General features: G+C 41.3%; 1 protein-coding gene across 3 annotated transcripts in view; it reads right to left on the bottom strand.

The window, feature by feature from the left end:
• Window positions 1-9,992: 9,992 nt before the first annotated feature.
• LARP4B (La ribonucleoprotein 4B) overlaps window positions 9,993-22,479 on the bottom strand; it is a 56,182-nt gene continuing 43,695 nt past the window's right edge. For all 3 annotated transcript variants that reach the window (XM_041486653.1, XM_041486634.1, XM_041486644.1), the window contains 5 exons: window positions 22,218-22,263; window positions 19,074-19,238; window positions 15,129-15,250; window positions 14,383-14,494; window positions 9,993-13,837 (listed from right to left, as the gene is read on the bottom strand). In XM_041486653.1, the coding sequence (XP_041342587.1) occupies window positions 13,556-13,837; window positions 14,383-14,494; window positions 15,129-15,250; window positions 19,074-19,238; window positions 22,218-22,263 (727 nt within the window). In that variant the 3' untranslated portion in view covers window positions 9,993-13,555. The remainder of the gene's footprint in view (window positions 13,838-14,382; window positions 14,495-15,128; window positions 15,251-19,073; window positions 19,239-22,217; window positions 22,264-22,479) is intronic.

Here is a 22,479-nt window from a genome sequence, read left to right on the forward strand (position 1 = left end):
ACAACATTTTAAGCTTGCACAGTTTAATTAGAAAATAATTCCATCCCATAAAATATGTTGACATTCCTAAACATTTTGTTTCAGTGAATATCGACACCTGTCTCCTCAGGGAGCACTGAAATACCCAGGACCTGTGCTGTGCTGGAGCTCATCCCTGGCATAAACCCAAAGCTGTGTGCTGGGAACCTCGCACTGATGCCAGCCCCAGCACTGCTGGGAGAAGCCCGAGGCAGCAGGAACAGACTCCCGCTGGCCATGCTGCCCTGACCCAGGTTACCCCAAAGGCACTCTGTCCTGGGTAGTTGTGCCTCGTTAAGAACAGATCCAGGGCTCTCCCTGCCACCAAAAGCTGTCATTTCACCTGACCTGCAGACATTGCCATCGCTCCTCAGCCTCAGGAGGCTGAAGAACCAAGAAAGCCTTAACCTGGATGGAAGCCTGCTATGTTCTGTTCCAGCCAAGGGGTACACAACTACAGAGGGGTATTTGCCCTATCCTACATCTGTGTGGTGTCCTACAAGTCTCCATTTTAATTCCACTTTCCAGGAACACTGCTGGATGCAGGGGGGACTGAAGCCTCCTCTTCCCACAGCCATGACCAGTAGACTCTTACTTGGCTCTGTCAATAAGCTTGCTCTGACTGGCTCAAAACAAGTATTCCAACAAATCTTCTCAAAAATCTAATTATAGCCCTGATCACCTGTCACATTCACATTTTCTGAAAAATCCCCTCACCCAGGATTTTTCTCCTGGGAAGCTGAGAAGCCTCAGAGAAAAAGGAAAACAATTTTCATCTCATTTGCTTCTCCTGTGTTTTTCTCCTTTGGAATATGGTTGGAGAGTGTTTACCCACAGGTGATTGTTTCATTGCATTCCAGTGTGTGTTGTTTTCACTCATTGGCCAGTCAGGGCCAAGCTGTCTCAGGACTCTGAAGAAAGTCACAAGTTTTTATTATCTTTTTAGCATTGTGTAAGTATCCTTTCTGTATTCTTTAGTATAGTATTCTTTAATATAATATAGTATCATAAAGTAATAAATTAGCTTTCTGAGAACAAGCAGTCAGATTCATCATTCCTTCCTGCCATCAGGGTCCCCACAAATACAATAATCACCAATAACATTAGCCTAGAGAGTTCTGGGAATTCCCTCCCTGGTGTAAGAAAATATCCAAAGCTGAAGCCCAGCAGCACAGGTCTAACCTTGAGAGCCTGAGGTGGGGTTTGAGGGGGGTGATTTAATCTGCCTGTTGTCTCCCTGAATAAAGGGCAAGAGAAGCTAATGGGTGCAAACTCATCAAAAATGTGCATGGAAGTATTTATTTTGTTTTTCGTTAAAACAATCAAGGAATTTGTGCTTATTTAAAAACATCACTAAAGTTTCCCTAGCACAGGCTAAGTCTCTAGCAAAAGACAATGTGATACATGGTGTTCATTCAGGTATCTACACGCGAGAACACACTGCAGGCACCTCTGTGAGACCAAAAGTCATTTTGTGGAGTGTTTCAGAAAGAGCTCCAGCATCTCCCTGTGTGGGACCAACATCATGTGGGTGGTTCTGTTGGGCCTCCCAGGGACAGGAACACCAAGAAGCAACAAGCAGAGCTCACCAGTGGTGAACTGGTGGGAGAAGGCTGTGCCAGGCTGCTGGGAAATTTCTGTCCAGGAATATCTGCGGAATTGGACAATCTCTTAAGTACTGTAAAATATAAAGAGGATCCTACAAATCTTTATCTGCAGATTTCTTGCTTAGTGAAAACCACATTACTCACGGTCAAAGAGAATTGACACTGACAATTCAGTATTTAATGCCACATTTTAGTAATTTTAAGAACCAATATACTCTAAATAGCACAGCAATCTGCTATCTATGGCAAATTCCTTTTTCTAATGACGGATTTAAGTACAAATAGAGCGGGTGAGGGACACTTTTTTAGCAACACTGGTGACTAATTCTTTTGAAATACACTCCTCTAAAACGATGCTGCTTTCTCTCCAGCAGAGAAATCCCCCTTTCTCTGGACTGAGATTCACAGTCACCAGAAGGAAACAGTAATCAACAGTGCAGTAATCAACTGCATTTGTGCTCCTTGTCTCTGTCAAACACGAGCTTATCACAAGTTAGAGAGGTGCACAGGCCAGCACCATGGAGACCTGGAGGGATGGCTCCTATGGCTGGAGAGTGGAAGGACAAAGGCTCTTTGGGAAGGAGAGGTAGGGGAGATGAGGAGCGGGTGTTTGCTATCTATGTCAATGCTGGAGTGCCTGGAGCTTTGCCTGGGGATGGAGGAGAGCTCATGGGTCAGGGTTACAGGGAGGGCAGGGACAGGTGACCTTATTTACAGGTTTGCTACAGGCTGCTCCACCAGGAAGACCCAGGGGATGAGGCCCTCTCCAGACAGACAGGAGCAGCCTCACAAGCCCTGTGAGTGAGCGAGTGGCTGAGAGGGGCTGGCTTCATCACTGGGGCTAAACCACGACAAACGGCTGCCCTGCATCTATCAATGGTTTAGTGCACTAGAAGTGTATTTGTAAGACAGGGATAATTTCCCAGTCCTTGAAAAAGAACACTTTAGGAAAGCAACTGCTCCATCTAGCAAAGTATTCTTGGATGCAGTCAAAAAGGCATTCAGACCATTAGCTTACTATGATACAGCTTTGGCCAAGAGTCACTCTTCAGGTTGCAGACACAGTCTTTGGTTTTATAACTCACACAGCTGAAATAAGAGCCAAAACACTGACAACATCATAAATCACGTTGTACAAGTTCTCTGCTTCTTCTCTTTGACCAGATTAAATAGCAGCTGCAATGCAAACCAGAACTACAATGCTATTTTTTTATAAAGTGGGTTATAAAATTCCAACAGGGAATGATCCTCTTACTTGAGTGCCAGCAAAGAACTACACTTGAGCCAGCACTGTCTGGGAGAGAGATTCCAAATAAATGCACCATATTGGTGCCAGCAGGGCTGGGCTGGTGGGGCCAGGGCAACCAGCCAGGCTGTGCAGCTTCCCACCATCACTGGCCACAGCCCTGCTGGCACCCAGAACCGTAGAGAGCACCAAACCCCTCCTCACCCTCCTAACTCCAAGGAATCATGGCTTTATTCAGCTTTTCCCTGACTGTCCTTTCCTTTGCCCCTGCTCATTCCTAGTTCAGACTCCTTCTCCATGCCCCAGAGCAATAGGGAGAAGAGCGAGGATGGTTGGCTGAAGTCGGACAAGGGAAGAGGCTGGGAAAAGGGTAATAAGGTCAGGACAACACTGGACTAGACTGCTTGGGAAGGTAGTTTCCATTGTGGAAACAAAATGAATGCAACAAATAATCTGTCTGGCATTAAGGGAACAAAAGGAAGGCAACAGATTAATTTTCTGAAGGTCTTTCTAGAACTTTATTCCCTATTATACTGAGCAATCCATACGTTCAAAAATTTACTGTCTCATAATAGCAGCCACTGGGTACTAGGAAAAAACCCAAACAACAAGTACTCATCAACCCAGAGGAGCAGTGATCAGGGTTATAAGCAGCCTCTTTGGCTCACTTCAGACTTTGTCAAGTATTACACAACCTTTTCGGAGAAGCAGAGTTCTGAAATTTTTCGAATTTCTAGTTATGCAAAGGTGAAAGACAACTGGAATAATTCTCTTTTGTGTGGAAAAGTCTTGGAAGACAGACTGCAGCTTGAGTATTGGCTCAGGTTCTAGGCCAATAAAACCAGCAAATAGGAGCCAGTCCAGAGGAGTTCACCAAGCTGTGGGGCTGGAGCTCTCGCCCTGGCAGGCAGGCTGAGGGAGCTGGCACTGGTCAGCACTGAGGTGATTATTTTGGGGAAACTTACCTGCAGCCCCCTCCATACCTATGGGGAGCCATCTAGGAAACAGAACAGGGATCTGTACAGCAGGGTAGAGGGACAACAAGAGGGAAGAGGCACAAGGGTTTAAGGAGAAAATCCTTCCCCAAAAGGGCAGTCAAACATCAGAGCAGATTGCCCAGAGAGGTTATACAGTCTCCATCCTTGGAGGCTTTCAAAGCCCAAATGGATAATGCCCTAAGAAACCAGCTCTGATCCTCCTTTGAGCAAGATGATGAACCAAAGACCTCAGAATCACAGAATATTCTGAGTTGGAAGGGATCCACAAGGATCATCAAGTCCAACTCCCAGTGAAAGGCCCATGGGGGGATTGAACCCACTTCTTTGGCATTATTATCACCATGTACCTCATGAGACCCCTTCAGGCCAGAAGTCCTCTATGTTTCTATAGTTTGTGCTGAATGGGAAAACATTTAATAGCATATAGAAACCATTCCATGAGTTGCAGCTGCTTCCTAACAAAGACTGTAATAAAAAACATGCTAGGCATGTTTATATTAATAAAGAATTGCATCATTTGGCCATTTGCACATATGAAATCAAGTTCACAGATCAAGCCTTTGAGCTACAGGTGTCTATACAAGCTGTGTAAATGTGTGCCTTCATACTTCAGTAGAGCTCCTCAAGCAGATCCAAGACACAGAATCAAAATTCAGCTGATCAAGATGCATATGAACAGCTCTCCAGGCTCCCCTGGCTATTGATCCAATCTCCACGGACCAAGCAGACAATTCAATTTATGTACATCTGTAAGCTGAGTCCCAACCACTGCCTAGTGGCCTGTAACTTAATTTCTGTGTGTTATATACACATCCCTTGCTCTTTTATATTGTATTAGCAGACAACAGCCATGCACACCCCCCATTTAAGTGCTTACAGCTCAAATCTAGTGTCATTTGCTTGGGAGTTTTTACCATGCTGAGCTCAGTCTCTCTTGGCAGCTGTGGGCAAGAGATGAGAAGACAACTGTAAGAAGCAGAGGGGACCAACATTTTACACTTCTTAATGGAGAAGTGTCTTGCAGTCATGGTCCAAGCCATGGAGCATGAGAAGTCCCCACAGTCACCTGGCTCAGCTTGCTCTTCTCTTCCACAGGAATTTTTAAATGACCAAATCTCAGAGAAATGGAATCAAGTCAGAAAACGTTTAGATGTCCCTGGAAATGCTGTCAGACACCTGAAGGTGGCTGTGGGTCAGGGGAGGCTGACTCTGGTGACAATAACTATCTCCACAAATTGAGACAACCCCTCTAGGCAACCTGCACCAGTGTTGAATTATCCTTAGAAAAACCAAAAGGGTTTCTTCTGCCTGAAGAGAATTCCCTGTTTTAGTTCATGCACACTGTCTCTTGTCCTATCACTGAACACCACTGGGAAGAATATGTCTCCAACATATTTTCTGCCCCCCTCAGGTATTTGTACACACAGACAAGATCTCCCTGTGCCCAGGATGAACAGTCCCAGCTCTCACACTCTCCTTGTTTGACAGATGCTCCAAAAACCTTCATCATCTTCACAGCCCTTCACTGCACTCACTCCCATGTGCCCATGACTCTTTTTGCACAGGGGAGCCCAATGCTGGACCCAGCGGTCCAGGTGTGGCCTCACCAGTGCTGAGCAGGGAAGGATCATTGTCCCCTGACCTGCTGGCAATGCTCTGAGGGCTGCCCAGGATGCCACTGGCCTCCTGCACTCTACAGACACATTGCTGTCTCATGTCCAACTTATTGCCCACCCAGTGCCCCCAGGTCCTTTTCTACAAAGCTGTTTTTCTAGCTGTTTTCCACACTCCAGCTGGTGCAAAGGGTTGTTCCTGCAGCAGGAGGTGCAAGATACAGCATTTCCCTTTGCTGGACTTCGTAAGATTTCTGTTGGTGCCCATTTCTCCAGCTTTGTGGAGGTCACCAACTCTGCAACACCCAACAAAGCCAATCTTTGATAAATCATGGCCAGAAATACGGTAGACAATCCGCAACTCACCCTCTTACAGTTAAAGAGCAACTCTCAACAGAAATTACAACTTGAAGATAGAAGAAAGGGGAATTGTACACCTGATTTCAGGCAATTCTACATAATTTGAAGCAGAAACAAAGTAGTGACTTTTCACACCAAATCAGTGCTAATGTCTGCTGTGTCCTGGGCTGTCAGAACCACTGAGACAGCAGCCCCTACTGATGCTGAACAGTGAAGCATGATGCGTGCTTCCTACACGAGCTGTGTTGCTCTGTCCAGCTGTGCTGTACTTCCTTGCCTTCCCATTCCAGAACCACCTGTGGTACTTGTATCTCCTCTTCTATGTCAGAACTAAAAAGAGTTCTACAGAGCATGTCTTGCTTTTTTTTTTTTTTTTTTTTAAAGTTTCAAGCTCAATGTACATTAAACCCAGGACACAACTTCCACACGTCCAACCCAGTGTGGATGCCTTTGGATTTCCTAGGCGGGATGAAAGCATGGATCAGCACTCAGGATGGCAGCAGGCATGGCTGAGTTTCTGTCTCTATGGGAATCACTAGTTCAAATGAAAAGTAAAATACAAAGGTTTATCTGAAACAGACTTTGCTAGCAAGGAGGCATTTGTCTGGCAGTTCAGGCAGTAAAATCTGCTGGGAAAAGCACTCTTGCAAACCTGTCACTTGTGTCCACTGTCTGAATCAACAAGTCTCTCCAACACTTACTTGCCACAGCTTCAGGGCAGGAGTTCTCCCTCAGCACCAGCACGAGTCATCCCAGAGGAGAGGGACACATTGCCAGTGTGCAGGAAGGACACAGATTCCAGCAAACACAGAAACAAAGAAAATATCACACAAACACCATAAACCCAGCAACAACTGTAAATATTAAAAAAATAAAGCATACTTTTTAAAATTTATTGTATACATTATAGTTTTGAACACACACCTAGATAATACTCCTCTGAGTACCAGATTTGCTTTACTGGGTGGGACAAAATATAAAACTCCAGCAAACTGAAATGCTTCAAAATGCTGAGTCTATTACATTGCTGAAAACAGGTGCAATTCTTAGGAGCAGGGAGCTGCCATCTACACAAGCAATGCAGCTCCCAAGAATAGAAAGTGTTGACTCACTAGAGATGAAAAGGAGAATATAACAAGAGAGGGAAAATGACTATGAATTTTACACATCACATTTCTAAAGGAGAACAAGATCCTTGAGTAAGAGACTGTGTAGGTCAGGACAGCACAGACACCATAGATCCCCAGAAGTTCCATTTAGGAAAAAGGCCTTCTCCCCCACAGAGCATATCTAACTGCACACCTTTGTTCCCATCACAAAGTGCATCCTGCTGCCCTCCTGCAGAAGAGGCACCAGCTGCCTCCCACCCCAAACAGGGCTGGCTTGTGGGGGCTGTGAGCCACTGCCGTGCAGAGCTGGCTCCGTTTCGTGCTGACACCCTAGACCTGAGTTAAGTACATGGGAGTTGGAGACAAAAGAGCAAAAGTGAGACATTTCTTGTGTGAGCCACAACCCATGAACTGTGGATTCCTGGAAAACACCCCAGCCTTGGAGGTAACAGGCTGGACCTGCTGAATCTCACTCACTCTTCTACCTGGGCTGACATCTCAAGCTACGTGGAGAGCATGGCTTTGTTTTGGAAGACATTAGACACATTTCATTGTGCATCAGCAATTCCACCCACACAGAGTTCTTAGATCTGTCCAGCTTTGGCACGTTTTACAACTCTAAATTCTTCCATTTATCCCTCCTTCCTCAGAGCACCCTTAGCCACAGTAGATTTACTGCTCTGCAGATGCCTCCAGTCTGCCTTCAGCAAATGGGATGTGAAGCCATCAGGCTGCTGGATGGCTTCTGCACCCCACGTGCAGAACACAAGCACACAGAGCAATTTGCTCATCAAACTGATGGGAATTTAGAGAAATTAGGGAGTGATTTCATTTTTTCACTCCCTTCCCCAGCATACACCCACCCTTCTGCCCTTCATTTTGCAAAACAGTGAACTGCTCCCAAACCAATTATGACAAGATGCACAAAGACCTTTAATAGTCTATGATAAGAGAGATTAAAGATTTAGCACATTTACAGTTTGTACGTAACAGTCAAAAACACTAGAGCAGAAATTGGACCCTTTCTACTCTCCATTGTGAGAAAAAGGCTCAAAAATCATCAAGTGTGATGACTGGAGCCACATACACTGGAGGGAGCAAGGTAACATTTAAGCCAAGATTTCTGCTTTCTGTTCATCATAAACTAATTGTACCAACACTCAGTTTACATTCACTGATTGCAGCACAGTGCTCCTGCCAGGACCATCACCATGTCACTCTTCTCCAGGCATCAACTATACTCCTGTTCCTTCCCTCACTGTAGTGCTGGTACAACAAAAGCTGCTGACCTATTCCAAGCCCTCCTCTTTCCCGGGTACTTTTCAGAGCAGTGTGCAGATGTGAGGAAGCACACAGGAAGGAAGAATGGTACAGCTGAGGCCAGCCAGCCTCTTTGCAGCATTTCTGTGCTTATTTGGCACAACAGCTCAGGAACTATATTACATGTGCCACTTCCACAGGAACCAAATTTCTACCTGATCAATTTATGCTGGGCCTTGAAATATAGCCCAAGACATTTATCCACAATGAGTGAAGGCTGCAGTAACCGAGCTACCATAACCAGATGGCACCAGACTGTTACAGAGCTTATTCTCTCAAAAGCAGAGATGAAGTGCATAACGTTGCTTTCATCTATACACTAGCAAAATTTGAAATTCAATCACTTCCCTGACTTAAATGATTGCAGTCATAAAAGCTCAGCTATACTAGAACAAGAGGTTTTAACGTAAAGGTTTGTGAAGTAAAAGCGTATTAGAAAACTTGAAACTTCATGAAATCTTATTTTCTAAAGAAGCCTTAGGATGAAAGCATAATGAATCAGTTTCTGCAACAGTAAGTAACCTTTGGATGCTCAAATTGCACATAATTTTCTACACTCAATCTTTCTCATCATGCCCAAGAGGACACAAACCAATGTGTTTAGCATGAACATTGCTGCAGCCATCACTGAACATCACTTTTTATTGAGGAAAATCAGCACAAAGGGGACACTGCCCAATTTTGCTGTGCAAACAAATAGATCCCCAATTTCTGCCAGAGCTGGGGTGGTCCTCCACAGCCACATTAGAATTATGGCAACATTACTGACAAATTTCCATGCATTTTTTACAAATTAAGTGGTAGAAAACTTTGTCTCAAGTGTGGAACAGGATACTCATGTTCAAGTGAAAACTGGTTGCCTTCAACTACTTGTAGCCCAGGTCATCACCAAAGTCCAATGGTTAAGTGAATTTTCCAGCCTGGAAATGCACACAGTGCCCAGTAGAGGCTGGTAATCCACTGTTGGGTTATTTTGCTGAGCAGACAGTAGTGAGGAAATAGAAGCAGTAACAGTCTAACCTGTCCAGGAGCTTACAGAACCATCAGCATGAGGAATAATACTGCAATACTTCCCAAGATGCATATAAAACACAGCAATTGTTAATATTTCCATGCTTACATCCATTGTTATAATTAAACAGATATAGCTGTATAAGACAAAAACCTCAACAAAACAAAACAAAGGGGTGGTGGAGTGGTGTTTGGATTATTTCCCAAATATTCTTTTATGTAGACAGAGAATATCCCAGAAGCTCTTCTTCCCTAGATGCAAGACCTTCTTCGAGAAGAACTTCCAAGACCAGCTAAAGCCAAAAATAATCCCAAGACATCTCCAGATTCAAATGCCATGCAACCAAAGCACCAACCTAAACATTAAAATCCATATTTAGGACCAAGCCAATACCTTATCTAATAAATGAATGAAACCAATGAATAGAACCTTCAGTAAACAACACATGAGCTTTTGAGTTTGCTTTAAAAAAGTTAACCAGTCATAATTACCTAATAGAGAAAGATACTGCAGCCTTCAGAGATATATCACAGAGATTCTTGCTGCTGATGCAGAGCCTTAGGTGATGGTTACAAGAGCTGTGTTGAACAAGAAAGCAAAAGGGGTTTTTTCCCAAAATTAGAAATATACAATTTCCAAAAATGGGAGCAAAAGACAAAAGGTAATGAAAAATACTGCTGAAGAAATGTTTAATTAAAAAAATCAGGAATTCAACAGTGCCTAAATCTTTTTTTTTCATAACCTACATATTTTTTTTTTCAAATTAGACAGTTTTACATTTTTATGACACAAAAGGAAACTTAAATTACTGATAGTTTACATGTAAGCTTGATTCCAGTCTTAATGGAAGAAGAACAAAAACAAAAACCCTCAAAAAGGCTCCCATATTACACTTCTATTTTGTGAATTGGCAGCTGTTAGGTCTCCTCAGAAATCTTGGATTGTCTGCTGCTATTAGTGTAATAGGTTCCGAAGCACAAAACCCCGACCTGTAGCTGAAGGAGATACAGAGATAGGTGTGCACCATTACAGTCAGCTGTTGCTCCTGATACAGTGCCCCACCCTCCAGCAAGGGCCTTTCCATGCCAAGGGCTCAAGGCTTTGAAGGACAACGTGGCAACATCAAAAATTTGCCACTGCTCACACGATTCTAAGTGACAGTGGCACGGGGTGGGACTGATCTGAAATTACATTCCGTTTTGAAAGCACGCTTTTTTTAAAAATTCCTGGAAGAATCTCAGATCCCATTTTGACTTGTTTTCAAAATGAAAACCATCACCACACAGCTCTAACACGGTAAAATGCCAATTTTAATTACTGGATCCCTGAACCTTGAGCTCAGCTACTGCTTTTGGGAGATTTTTGATTTTAAAAGCTATGTTTTAATCCCTCTCTGTATCATAGCAACAGTCTGCATGCAACTTCACAACTCTACTCTGAAAACTCCATTTTGTCACTGAGTGGGGGGTGGGGGGAATAAATCTCAAAGCAAAATACAGTAAGGAGAAGTTGTATTGTATATTACACAGCGATTTGGCGTGTCACTTTTTTTTAAAAAAAAAGCTATAAAACCACATCAGAGGAAGGTTTAAACTTTAGATGCAACAGACTGTTGCTGGGTAAGCAGTAATTACAGTGTATTGACCTATCACAAATGGCAGCAGAATACATTAGAACAGCACAACACATCCCACTGGTCTCAACAGATCACCTGGGGCACCGGCTGAGCACCAGCACGAGCCACTCACAGCCGCTGGAAGGGACCACTTGCCACTGCTTGCAGCTGGTAAAGCCTTTCACTTGCAGCAGACAAACAAAATGAATCATACAGCTGGCCTAAACCATACACAAATCTAGCTACCGCTTTCACTGCCGCTGGGGAAAGGAGAAGGGGATAAAAAATCCAATGACAGAAGTGGTCGAGCAGTTTTGGTGATGGTGTCGGGCTCCTATCTCCTCCCACAGCATTCACAAAGTGCGCTTTTGAAACAAGAAAAATCAACAGACTCCACATGCCCTATTTTGACCAATTCTGCAGCATACAACAGGCTGGATTTACAATGCCAACTAGTTACCAATTGATGCTTGTAATAGGAAATTTATCAGGAGTCAACTTCTATAGTTACTTTACAGTTCTATGAACCATGCATTGATACTCTTGAAAGCAGACAAGTAAGCTTCAGTGTATATTTTTGCAGCAGTCAAGTTTTTCCCCAATTAGACTTGATTTTTATTAATGACTTAAAAATTACAGTTTGACTGCTGAAATTCATTATTTACATTGCAGAACACTTTTGAATTGGCTAAATTGTTTGGTTTTAAAGGGACTTTAGGAAAATATTTGAGGGCTTTCAAATAAGACTTTCGTTCCATTTCCCTTTTGCAGTGAAGAGGCAGAGTCAGTTCAACACACCAGAATAAAATAAGAAAAAGAAAAAACAACAAATTAAAGTAATATTCAAACCACAACATTTAGTTTATCTACATCCAGCTCAACAGCAACATTTATAATATCAATAATTTTTATCAGATTTTTTTCTTTAGGGTACCTTTTTATATGTTCTGATTATTTACAACTGTACAAGCAAAGCACACACTTCCAAGTGCACATATTTAATACAGTATTGACTATTTGCATTTACAGGTTTTTCAACAATCTGAAAAAGATCAACTGTTTAAGATCTTTAAGGTATATTACAAAAACTGCTGCTAGTTCCTGTACTACAGTATGTTTACCCAGTAAGACCAGTGACAATAGATACATACTGTAACTGAGTAATTCTGTATGCCATTCATGCTAACCCTCCACGGGGTCAGACCTCATTAACTCTAAACTGTCTTGTACAAAAGTTAAGGCAAAGTCATTTTCAAGTTTAAATAAAATTCAAGTCTTTAAATACTGGATGGAAATAATTCTTTAAAAAAATCAGTTGTTTAAATAAACATTTTTGTGGAATAAACTGTACTGTCATAGTCAGCAGGAATGAGTTTTGTCTGAACTTCCTGCAGTTTAAACACTTAAAGAAAAGCTTTAGGCATTTTAAAACAAAAATAATTTATATTCAACTTTATTAGAAACTTGCTAATTTAGTGCATCCTTGTCCTTCAGAAAGCGCATCACTTCTAAAGTAAATAAGTGTGAGAAACCTCATCCCAGAGGTAAATATCAGGGATCTCTTCCTCCACCACACAAAACAAACACCATTATCTCACGTCTTGAAAAATTTAAATCCGTATGCCAATGCTCGCAGTTACAGGAAGATGTCAACACAAGGCTGACTAAGATATGAACTCTTTCAAAGAGCACTTGGGGCAGAGTTTTAAAAAAAAGTCTACACAGAGCACAGGGGTAACCAGAATATACAGCGCTGACTCAGTTAACTCCCTTACAAGCACAGGGAAGCTAAGGTTATCACAAGAAGGCTACTCTGCTTTCTCCTGATAACATCCACTAACAGGCTTCACCACCATAGAAGCTCACAGACTTGATTCTTTCTATTCACAATGTGCTTTGTATTTGCAAATTATAACATCAGTTTTATTCTGGAGTGAGAAGATGGTTACTTGCTTGCAGTAAGTCAAAAAAGGAAATATTTCAGAAAGACTGCTATGGTGCCCTAGAATTCATTTTGTGTGTGCAAAACATCAAAAAAAGATTAAGTTTTTAAAAATGCTAGAAACAGCTACTCATTTAACCTAAAAGTGCAAGGTTGTTTGCTGACACTTAGTACAGCAGCCCAATAAAAAAAAATCTTCAAGGTCACATACTAATTTGTAAAATATATCTACTTTCTTGCACTCTACACACTAGCTGCCATTATCAGTCTTTTGGACACTAATTTAGATATGTACTTGCAGACCAGTTTATTAAAAATATTGCAGCAGCATGTTTCTGCTTAACAGTTTAGAAAAAACTCACTATACAGAGCTTGCACTCACACAGCCACAGAGAGGCTTAATAAAAAGTTGATTTTTTTTAAAGACAAATATTTTACACCTTGAAAAAAAAAAATCACACTAAGCTTCACCTCCAATTAAGCACCAATCTAAATGTAAGGTTTAGAACAACTATCCAGAAATACCCAGAAAAATAGAATGCTTATTCAAGAGGGGGAAAAAGTATTTCACAAAAAAATAACTTGCAGGCATTGTTACATGCCTTATATCACTGCAAGCTCCTAACCAGCAACTCATTCTCAGGTATCTTAGTGGGAACATGGGTTTAATTTGTGGGAAACAGACCTCTTCTCAAATCCCTCCCAGGTGTTATTTTCACTGAGGAGATTTTGGAGGGGTACTCTGTTCTTTATTTAAGCGTTTGCCAACCGCTGGAGGGGACGATCTGCGTCCTGACTGTCTTCTCTGGTCTTTGGGTTGTCCAGGATGTGACTTCGCAGGAGGAGGTTCTCTGTTTTTCTCTATTGTTTCTGTGGGCTTTTTTTCTTCTTTCCCACATGCTACAGTGTTTGGCTTCTGTTCTTTCTGGGGTTGCAATGTAGGAGGATCCTTAGTTGTTCTCTGGCAAATTTCCGCATAACTAGGTTTTCGCAGTTCCTAGGAAATCAGAAACAAACAGGACAGAGTTAAAGAAAGCATCCTGAGGGAAAAAAAAAAAATACTCTTATGAACAAAAAAGAGTGAAGTTCTTGTCCCAAAAGACTGCTGCACTTAAATATGCAGATGAGGGTTTGAGTATGAAGTTTACAAAAGTTGCATAGCCAATAAAGCTGAAGAAAAGGTAAAATGTAAACAGCGTGCCAGAAAAATGGGGTATAGGCATAGGACAAAATACTTCCCTTTCAAACTCTAAACCAGTTGAAACACAATGAATACTCTGGTTTCAATATCAACATATGTATTAATACTTCTGCCTCAAGGATCCTACCAAGAAAAGGATTCAGATAAGGAGATCTCTTTTGCACTGTTAATTGCATAATTCTATCATGCAAGTTATCGTGAAGCCCAATAAGCAAATCTAAAGCTGCTGGACAAATTCTAGGATGCTGGGCTCACATGATTAGGCAACACTGGGTAGCAATAAATATTCTGTTAAATGCAAACTGGCTCATTAAGAAAAAGTGAATAATAAGGTCACTTACTATGGCAGACCCATTGACTTGTACCGATTTACATGCAGTACTCAGAGTGGAAGAAGAAAGTCTTTCTGTACTCTGTGTCTCTCTCTGCTGTTTATCCACAACTTTGGAGTCCCTGTAATCATCCAGCAGGAAGCAAGGCTCATGAAAAGTGAAACTTCAGGACAGATGAATGATTTAATAATAGGTCTAAAAAGTTTGAGTGTGATTGCAAGTAGTTATAAAAAGCTATAATTTGCCTAGCACATGATGACTAGCACTGCATTCAAAAATGCTATGAAAAATAGAAAAAAATATATTCCTGTGCAGTGTGACACTACCTCTAATTTGTCATGTTCTAATAGCATTTAGTTACTCAGCTATTTGATTTGCAGGTTCCAAATAAAGTGTTACTAAAAAACTTGTTTTTATGGTATGAACATCAGTACTGCCTACAGGGCCATGGGTTTACTCTCTCTGTTTCAAAGCTATCTAAATACAAGACAGTAAGGTATTCATTAAACTTCTTCTACTCACAGAAACTAAACCACAACACTAAATTTTCTTCTGCTAAATGACTATTATGATTGAATCACTATTATGATATTGTTCAGAAATTAAGCTTTATTGCCTTTACTACAAGTACAACAAAATATTACTTCTTCCATTGATTAAAATTTTAATAGCTATTTACATTGTTCTGCCTGATGAAAGAAAATGCAAATGTGATGCAGAGCAGAATAATTATACCCATGTAATTAAGTGCTTACTCAGTAGGCTGGGGTGGCGAAGGAGACCTTTCAAAGGTCCTGGGCAATGTAGAAGGAACTGGTAACGGCTCTCGAGGAATTCCTGATGGAATAGTGTTTGTACTTGCATCCACATTAATGTTCTGAAGGAGGAAAAAAGGCACAGAAAGACAATCAAAATATCCAATTAATATGGTCTGCCTGAAAATTAGCACAGCCAGGAAACATTTCATAGTTTGATTTATACTGGTAAATTCACTATAGGAAGGTACAGAAGGAACCAATATATATATTGTAATGAATATGTTATTTTTTTCCTTTACATTTATTTAGAAACACAGACAGATGTGGTTATTTCCAAAGAAGTTAGAAGCTTCAGGTCCCTTTGGGACATATCTGAATGACAAAATCACTTTGAATCATTAAGGTTAGAGAAGACCTTTAATTAATCATCACCTTGTCAACTAGACCACTGTACTAAGTGCCACGTCTGGTCATTTCTTGAACACTTCCTAGGGTGGTGACTCCATCACTTCTCTGGGCAGCATGTTCCAACTTGCCTTTCAGTAAAAAAAATTTCCTGACTTTAAACCTATTGAGGCCATTTCCTCTTGTCCTGTCACTGGTTGCCTGGGAAAAGAGACCAACCCCCACCTGGCTACAACCTCTGTTCAGGCAGCTGTAAAGAGTGACAAGGTATTCCCTGAGCCTCCTTTCCTCCAGGTTACACAACCCCAGTTCCCTCAGCTATTCCTCGTAACTTGTGTTCCAAACCCTTCACCAGCTCCACTGCCCTTCTCTGGACACACTCCAGCACCTCAGTGTCCTTGTACTGAGGGGCTCAAAACTGAATGCAGGATTCCAGGTGCAGCCTCACCAGTGCCCAGGACAGGGGGGCAATCACTGGCCACACCATTGCTGATCCAGGCCAGGATGCCACTGGCCTTCCTGGCCACACCTGGCTCATGTTCAGCTGCTGTCAACCAGCACCCCCAGGTCCCTTCACACAAGGCCACTTTCCAGCTGCTCTGTCCCCAGCCTGTAGCACTGCCTGGAGGTGCTGTGACCCAAATGCAGGACCCAGCACTTGGCCTTACTGAACCTCACACAACTGGCCTCAGCCCTTCAATCCAGTCTGTCCAGATCCCTGTGCAGACCTTTCCCTTCCTGCCCTCCAGCACATCAACTCTCCTGCCCAACTTAGTGCTGTCTGTGAACTTACTGAGGGTGCCCTCCATCTCCTGGTCCAGATGACCAATGAGGTTATTAAACCAGACTGGTCCCAGTACTGAGCCCTGGGGAATACCACTAGTGACTGGACTTCTTCTCACCTGGAAATTCTGCACCTGCTGGTGACAAAGTAGGCTTTGCACCTGTTCATATAACCTCAGGCAGCCTATGAAGACAAGTGTCTCCTAGTGCTGTGCACTAAGAACTGTCTTCTTCAAAGCTCTACTTCTATGTCATCCAATATAATGATTTGCTATCAAGCAAAGGCTTTTTCCATAGCCCTCAAAAGCTTCTGCTAGTGCCAAGTGATACTGTGCTTCCAGACAAATGCCAAATAGGTTCAAGATGCATGCATTAATTTAAATGGTCACAAAATAGGAAAAGACAACTTTGTATCCAGAAAAATATATCTCACATTTATAACATTTTGTTTGTTTTAAAGGGTGCTATGTCTCATCATAAAAACTCCAAAACCCAAAGAGATTCTGGTATGGAGAAGGGGAAGCAATGGGAAAACACAAGCTCAGAAGGAATAATACAACCCTCCTTTTCCCCCAGCCAAGTCACCATTCAAAAGGGCATAAACTCTAAGACTCTTATGGTTGCTATTATAAAGGAAAATGATATTTGATGGCCTTGTTTGAAAATCAGACAGCACAGATTACTGCAGTAGATCTAAGCCTAGTTTGATTCAAAGTAAAAGACTGCAAAAGGTGGATGTTTAGAAATAACAGAACAGCTTTTATTTACTGTAATAGTGTGTGCAAAGGCTTGAAATTGCAAGCTGCTGAGCATTCTGACCCAAGTGCATCAGAACTTGTAGGTACATGGTTAAGTGTGAACAGCTTCAAGTCAAGCAGACACGCAAGAGCTTTTCCTTGCCAAAACACTCAGCCCTTGATCTGACAATGCTGCACTTCCTAGTTACAAAATGTGGGATGATTATTACCTGCCATTCCCCAGAGAAACATCTAGAAGAGCATCACTAAGCAAAGAGCATAAAGATACGATGCTTGCATAACAACTGCTGGAAATGATAGACCTTTAGTCCCCTCAGCTTCCACACACTGGACTTGCCCATATATGTGAAACAAGGGAAGCACTGTGTAACTTCAGTGGTTTGTAACACCACACCAAGTGACATGAGAAAACAGTGAGATCAAGGTGAAAAGCAGCCTGTATACACTGGCAAGACCAATGTTAGCTCAAACAGCTTCGTAGCAGAACACAATGGCTCTTTGGAGCCAGCTGCTGTTATCTTACTCTTTATTTAAAGGCCAACAAGGAAAGGCAGCACAATCCCTTTTTTTCCACACAATGGTACAGAATAACTCCTGTACGCTGGAAAATGAAACTGGTAAATGGAGGGATGCTTTTTAAGGTGACAGTGCACTGCAAGTATCACAAAGCCTAAGTGCCTGACTCGTAGGAAGACTGCCTCTACAGGAGAGAAGTCTAAGTCCTTTACCGTAAGTAAAAAGCAAGTACTAGATCTGTAATGGGGGAACAAAGGGGTTTCAGCTGCAGAATTAAAAGCAAGTGCTGGAATCATACGTAAAACCTAAAATAAAATAGTCAAAAACCATTTCGTAAATAACAGAGGTAAAATACTTCATATTCAATAGATCTTAGCCAAGAACAGCCTACCATCTGTAGTACTGGCTGACAGTAAGTTAAACACTGCTCTTACCATGGCTCTGAACTGCACATTCCCCCTAAATGCAACCCTAGAACATAGCAGCCCCTCCTACCACTTGCAGGAGACAGAGTAGATGGCTTCTCTGTACAGTCACTGCCTCGGGTGCAGGCTGCCCTGCTGTCTCCCCCTTTCTTTACTAACCCCTGACACATGGGCACCAAAGAAAACATTCTAAACCCAGCTTACTGCAGGAGAAGACATCAGAGATTGCAGTGGTTCACCGTGTCATTTTGCACTGCTAATCCAGGGCTTAACTTCTTCAGTTGTGGTACAGCTAGAAAAACACAAGTTAAATCTGAGCCATCAAAAAAAAGCCAATACAGACTTTCACAGCCCAGAGTGCTCCACAGTGCAGAGGGTTAAGTGAGTCTTGCTGGAGGACAACATACTGTCACTCACAGATGGCACAGCAGAGACAGTTCTAAGAATGAAATCTATGAAAAACTACTGAACATTAATTTTCAACTGCATCTCTACTACATCTATACAGCAGTGGTTGCCAAGTTATTCTGGTGTATTTTTATCTTTCTGAGCAATTTGACAAGACAACACTGGGATCCAGCTGGTTTTGGTAGCAGTTCTTGTTCCAGCTATGATGCCTAGTGTACTGAGATTATGTAGGCAGCTTCTTTATTTTGGTGCTTAGAAGTTTGTCTCTGTCACTTTAAAGTGTTTTATATATAACTCAGAAGTCTTACTTTCAAGCAGCAGGGAAAATGTATCACATACTTTTCACCTGAGTCTATCAAAAAGCCTGAGGCAATTATATATAGCAAAGAGCATATTTTCTAATCTTTGCTATTAACATCTACTTATTAAACTGGTGCCCATATTCTACACCATTTCAAAGAGAATACCCAACAAATTCTAAGATATAAGTGAAGAAGGCAGCAGCACATCATTTGACAGCTGTTTTTAAGAACATTTCTTACAACCCGTGTCAACCCACAAGTTTTTCCATGTCTAGACCACCAAATCAGAAAACAAGAGTTATGCAATTCTTTGTTTTCCCAACAAAAATAACATTCACTACTCACTCTTTCTTTTGATGTTCCTATTACCACGCTGGACAGTCTGTTTTCAAACAGGTCTTCAGTCTTTAAATTGCCAGCAGCCCCGGGTAATGGAGGAAAGCTAGATAAACCCAATTCAAAGCTGGGAGATGGAGGTTTTGGGGGTGGTGGAGACTGTGTTTGGCCTCTCTGGAATAGAAATACCATGTCGGGGTTACTGCGCTAGATGACAGCAAAGATACGCAACTCTAAACTGTATTTTGCACGCAATTTGTATCAACAAACCCCTGGAGAAGGCTCCCCCATCTCATCCCCCAAAAAACACAGAGTACCGAGGAATAGATGCTTTCATTTTCCACTGATGCCCTTCAAATATTATTATTAAAATGTCATGGTATATGCATCAGCTTTCAGGACACTGGCATAATAAGTTTTCTCACTGACTCTTCCTTGAGGACAGACACACTGACAGAGAAAGGAAAACAGACTGGTTTATGTATCATGATATGGTGAAAATATAATGCCCATTTATGTACAGTTAGTAACATCCTAAATAAAAAGACAAGAGTCAATAAGAATCTTATTTTCAGATATATGAAGAAAGGGCAAGACAGCATGCCTTGTATGTAGTACAGACAATAACAATTTATATCTAATTAGTATTAATCTGTATGGTCACTGTGTAAAAATAGAAAGGTAAGTGTCAAAACAATTTTTGAAACAGAGACTTTCTAACGAAATCTAAGAAGAAAACCAATGTCTCAAGCAAAAAACAACACCTGTGTGGTAAATGCAACTATTTTGTACTAGAGAGACCAGTTCAAGAGTTAAAAGTACCATGGTTTAAGATCACTTGTGAGAACTGCTGGTAAGGATTTGTAAGTTATTTTATATTTACACAGAAAAAATAAAACTCCTTTGTAATATGCTGTAACTGAAGTTACCAATTAACTTCACCTACATCATGTAAACAAAGAAGTTTTTTTTCAAAGAAGCGTTTCTTGACTGCGCTGACGCCTGTGCTAAGATGATCTCTGCTGCAAAATACCAAATGTAAACCAATCTTTGAAACAGTTCCTACTTTGAAAAGGAAAATACGAGTATATAATCAAGATGGTGTGAATGTGAGAACACTTCTGAACAAAAGGAACAGATACAAGACTACTTTTGAGGTCTTTTCACAAACTACATGTAATGTCCAAAGAATTGTGCATCAAGAGGGAAGTAGGGAAAGAAAAAATACAGAAGCAAGAACAATTGCAACTCCAAGCACTGTTACTGACCCAGCATTACCCCTGGAAGAATGTTACAACAATGGAGACTGCAAATCCCCAAAACTCAAGTCAGATGACCTGTCAAAGGTCAGGGAGAGAGACTACACTAATCCAGCTCAAACTGCAAGAGAACAACTTGAATTTTTAAAAGTCATTCTTCAAATCACAGCACTCACTCTTCTTAAAGGGGACTGAAGTTCTGCAATAGCAAATGCTTTTATGTTACATTTTAAGTTACACAGTTGAATCCTAAAACCCTCAAAGTACTAAGTGTGGCATTAACATTTTAAATTAGCAGAACGAGGGAGGACTTCAATGAATTTTAAGCTAACTGCATAAAATTTCTCAAGTTAACTTCTTGTATGTTCAGTACCTGGCTAATGTCTACAGCCTCAGAAACAATCTGATCAAAAAGTTTCACACTCTTTTTCATGCAAACATGCATAAAACTTTTTCCTTTAAAAAGAAAAATCTTCTAATGAAGTCATTACTCCATTCAAATATACCGGTTTTAGTGGTGTCCTGTGTACACTATCTAATTGCTACAGCATTACACAAGAAATAGGATACTGGATTCAATTATTTCCACAGTCTAAAGGGGAAATTTTCATCTTTTGGCTTCAAGTACACTTCCTTGCAGTCCTGGGTGTGCAGCAGCTCTCACCTCTGCTCAAGGTACAGCACCAGACACCACAGACTAAAGATTCTTGGCCCAGAAGAGACTGGAGGGAACTTGGCTGCACAGGCTGCAATTACAGCCTGGTGCTGACAAAGGGAACCATGGGTCTCCAAAGAAGTCACATGTACCAGTTTTTACATTCAAATAATCTTTGCAGTCAGCTCTGTCAGAAGTGCTGCTCTGCTCAGGGAGGTGTCCAAGGTAATCCTTTCACTCCAGTCACTCACACCTAACCTGTACCACTTCCCTGTTCTTTTAAATACAGAAAAAAAGTTAATAGCAAAACTTCACTCTAAAAATTCAAGCAGCTTTGAAAGGGCAAAAGGAAGAAGTACTGGGAATCCTACATGCAGTCTGGTCTCACTGCCTCTGGGAAGTCTGAGGAGAACTAAAAGCAATCAAGATGAAGGAATCACTTGCTAAACTTTCCTGCTCCTTTATCTAAGTTCAGTCAGGTCACTCAACAGCAGGAGACACAAACACGTAAATGCAGTGATTCCAGACCTTTAGGAAAGTGTTATGGCTCATGCAGTAGTGTTACATTACAATTGTAACATGAATAAGGAAATAACCTGGTTCAACTTCATCAATATGCCACGTGTGGCAAAAATTAATTGCAATGGAATGACTGGTTTTATCACAGCAAGCCTTAAATCCTACAAAAACATGTTTTTTTCTCTTCTACACTTAGTGCAGCCTTTTCAAGTATCAAGTCTACTTTGGTATTAACCTTGAATTTCAGTTTCCCAAAACCACAGTATTTTAATGGTGTTAGCATACCCTTACCTGGTGGCACTTGAAGAAAATGAACTGACCACTTCATAACAAATATTTTTGCTACACATTATGCCACAAGGATCTATATAATGTTCTTCACTGTCACCATGATTGATAATGAATTATCAAGTGTTTTGAAATTCAGCTGTTTAGCTATTCCTGAATGTGAACACTGGCATGTTGACAAAAACTGAGATAGAAATTTTTTGCTACTGTAAGAGTAATTTTAACTTTTCCCTGACTTCTGCATCAATGGAAAATCTTCTCTGGTAGCCAAATGCAGTAAACTCATGAGACTAATGAGCTGTTGTCTTTAATCAACTGTGATGTACAACTGCCTCTGCAGTAACTTATGTCCCCTGCTACTCCACATAATATCCACACTCCTGCCTTGTTTCCCTACTTTTATGAGAGACAAATAAGATCATGAACACTCACTGTAAACTTGTCCTCCCTTTTCTTTCGGTAGCCATATGAGTTTTTCCTAAGGGAAAGAATGCAGATATGAGAACCTTGCCTATAAATGGATGGAAAGCAGTTAATGAAAACAGGAGAAATTAATTTCAGTTGCTATTTCATCCATCTTCATTCTACACAGGTTATCCAAAAATGTTTTAGGCAAAAATTCCTAGCAAGCTGTCCTTAAAATAAATGGATACATCTTATGCAAGTCAGTGTAAGAATAAACTGGTTACAAGTA

Source organism: Pyrgilauda ruficollis, unplaced genomic scaffold (genome assembly GCF_017590135.1).
Source record: "Pyrgilauda ruficollis isolate IOZ18807 unplaced genomic scaffold, ASM1759013v1 scaffold12, whole genome shotgun sequence".
NCBI classification, from domain to species: domain Eukaryota; kingdom Metazoa; phylum Chordata; class Aves; order Passeriformes; family Passeridae; genus Pyrgilauda; species Pyrgilauda ruficollis.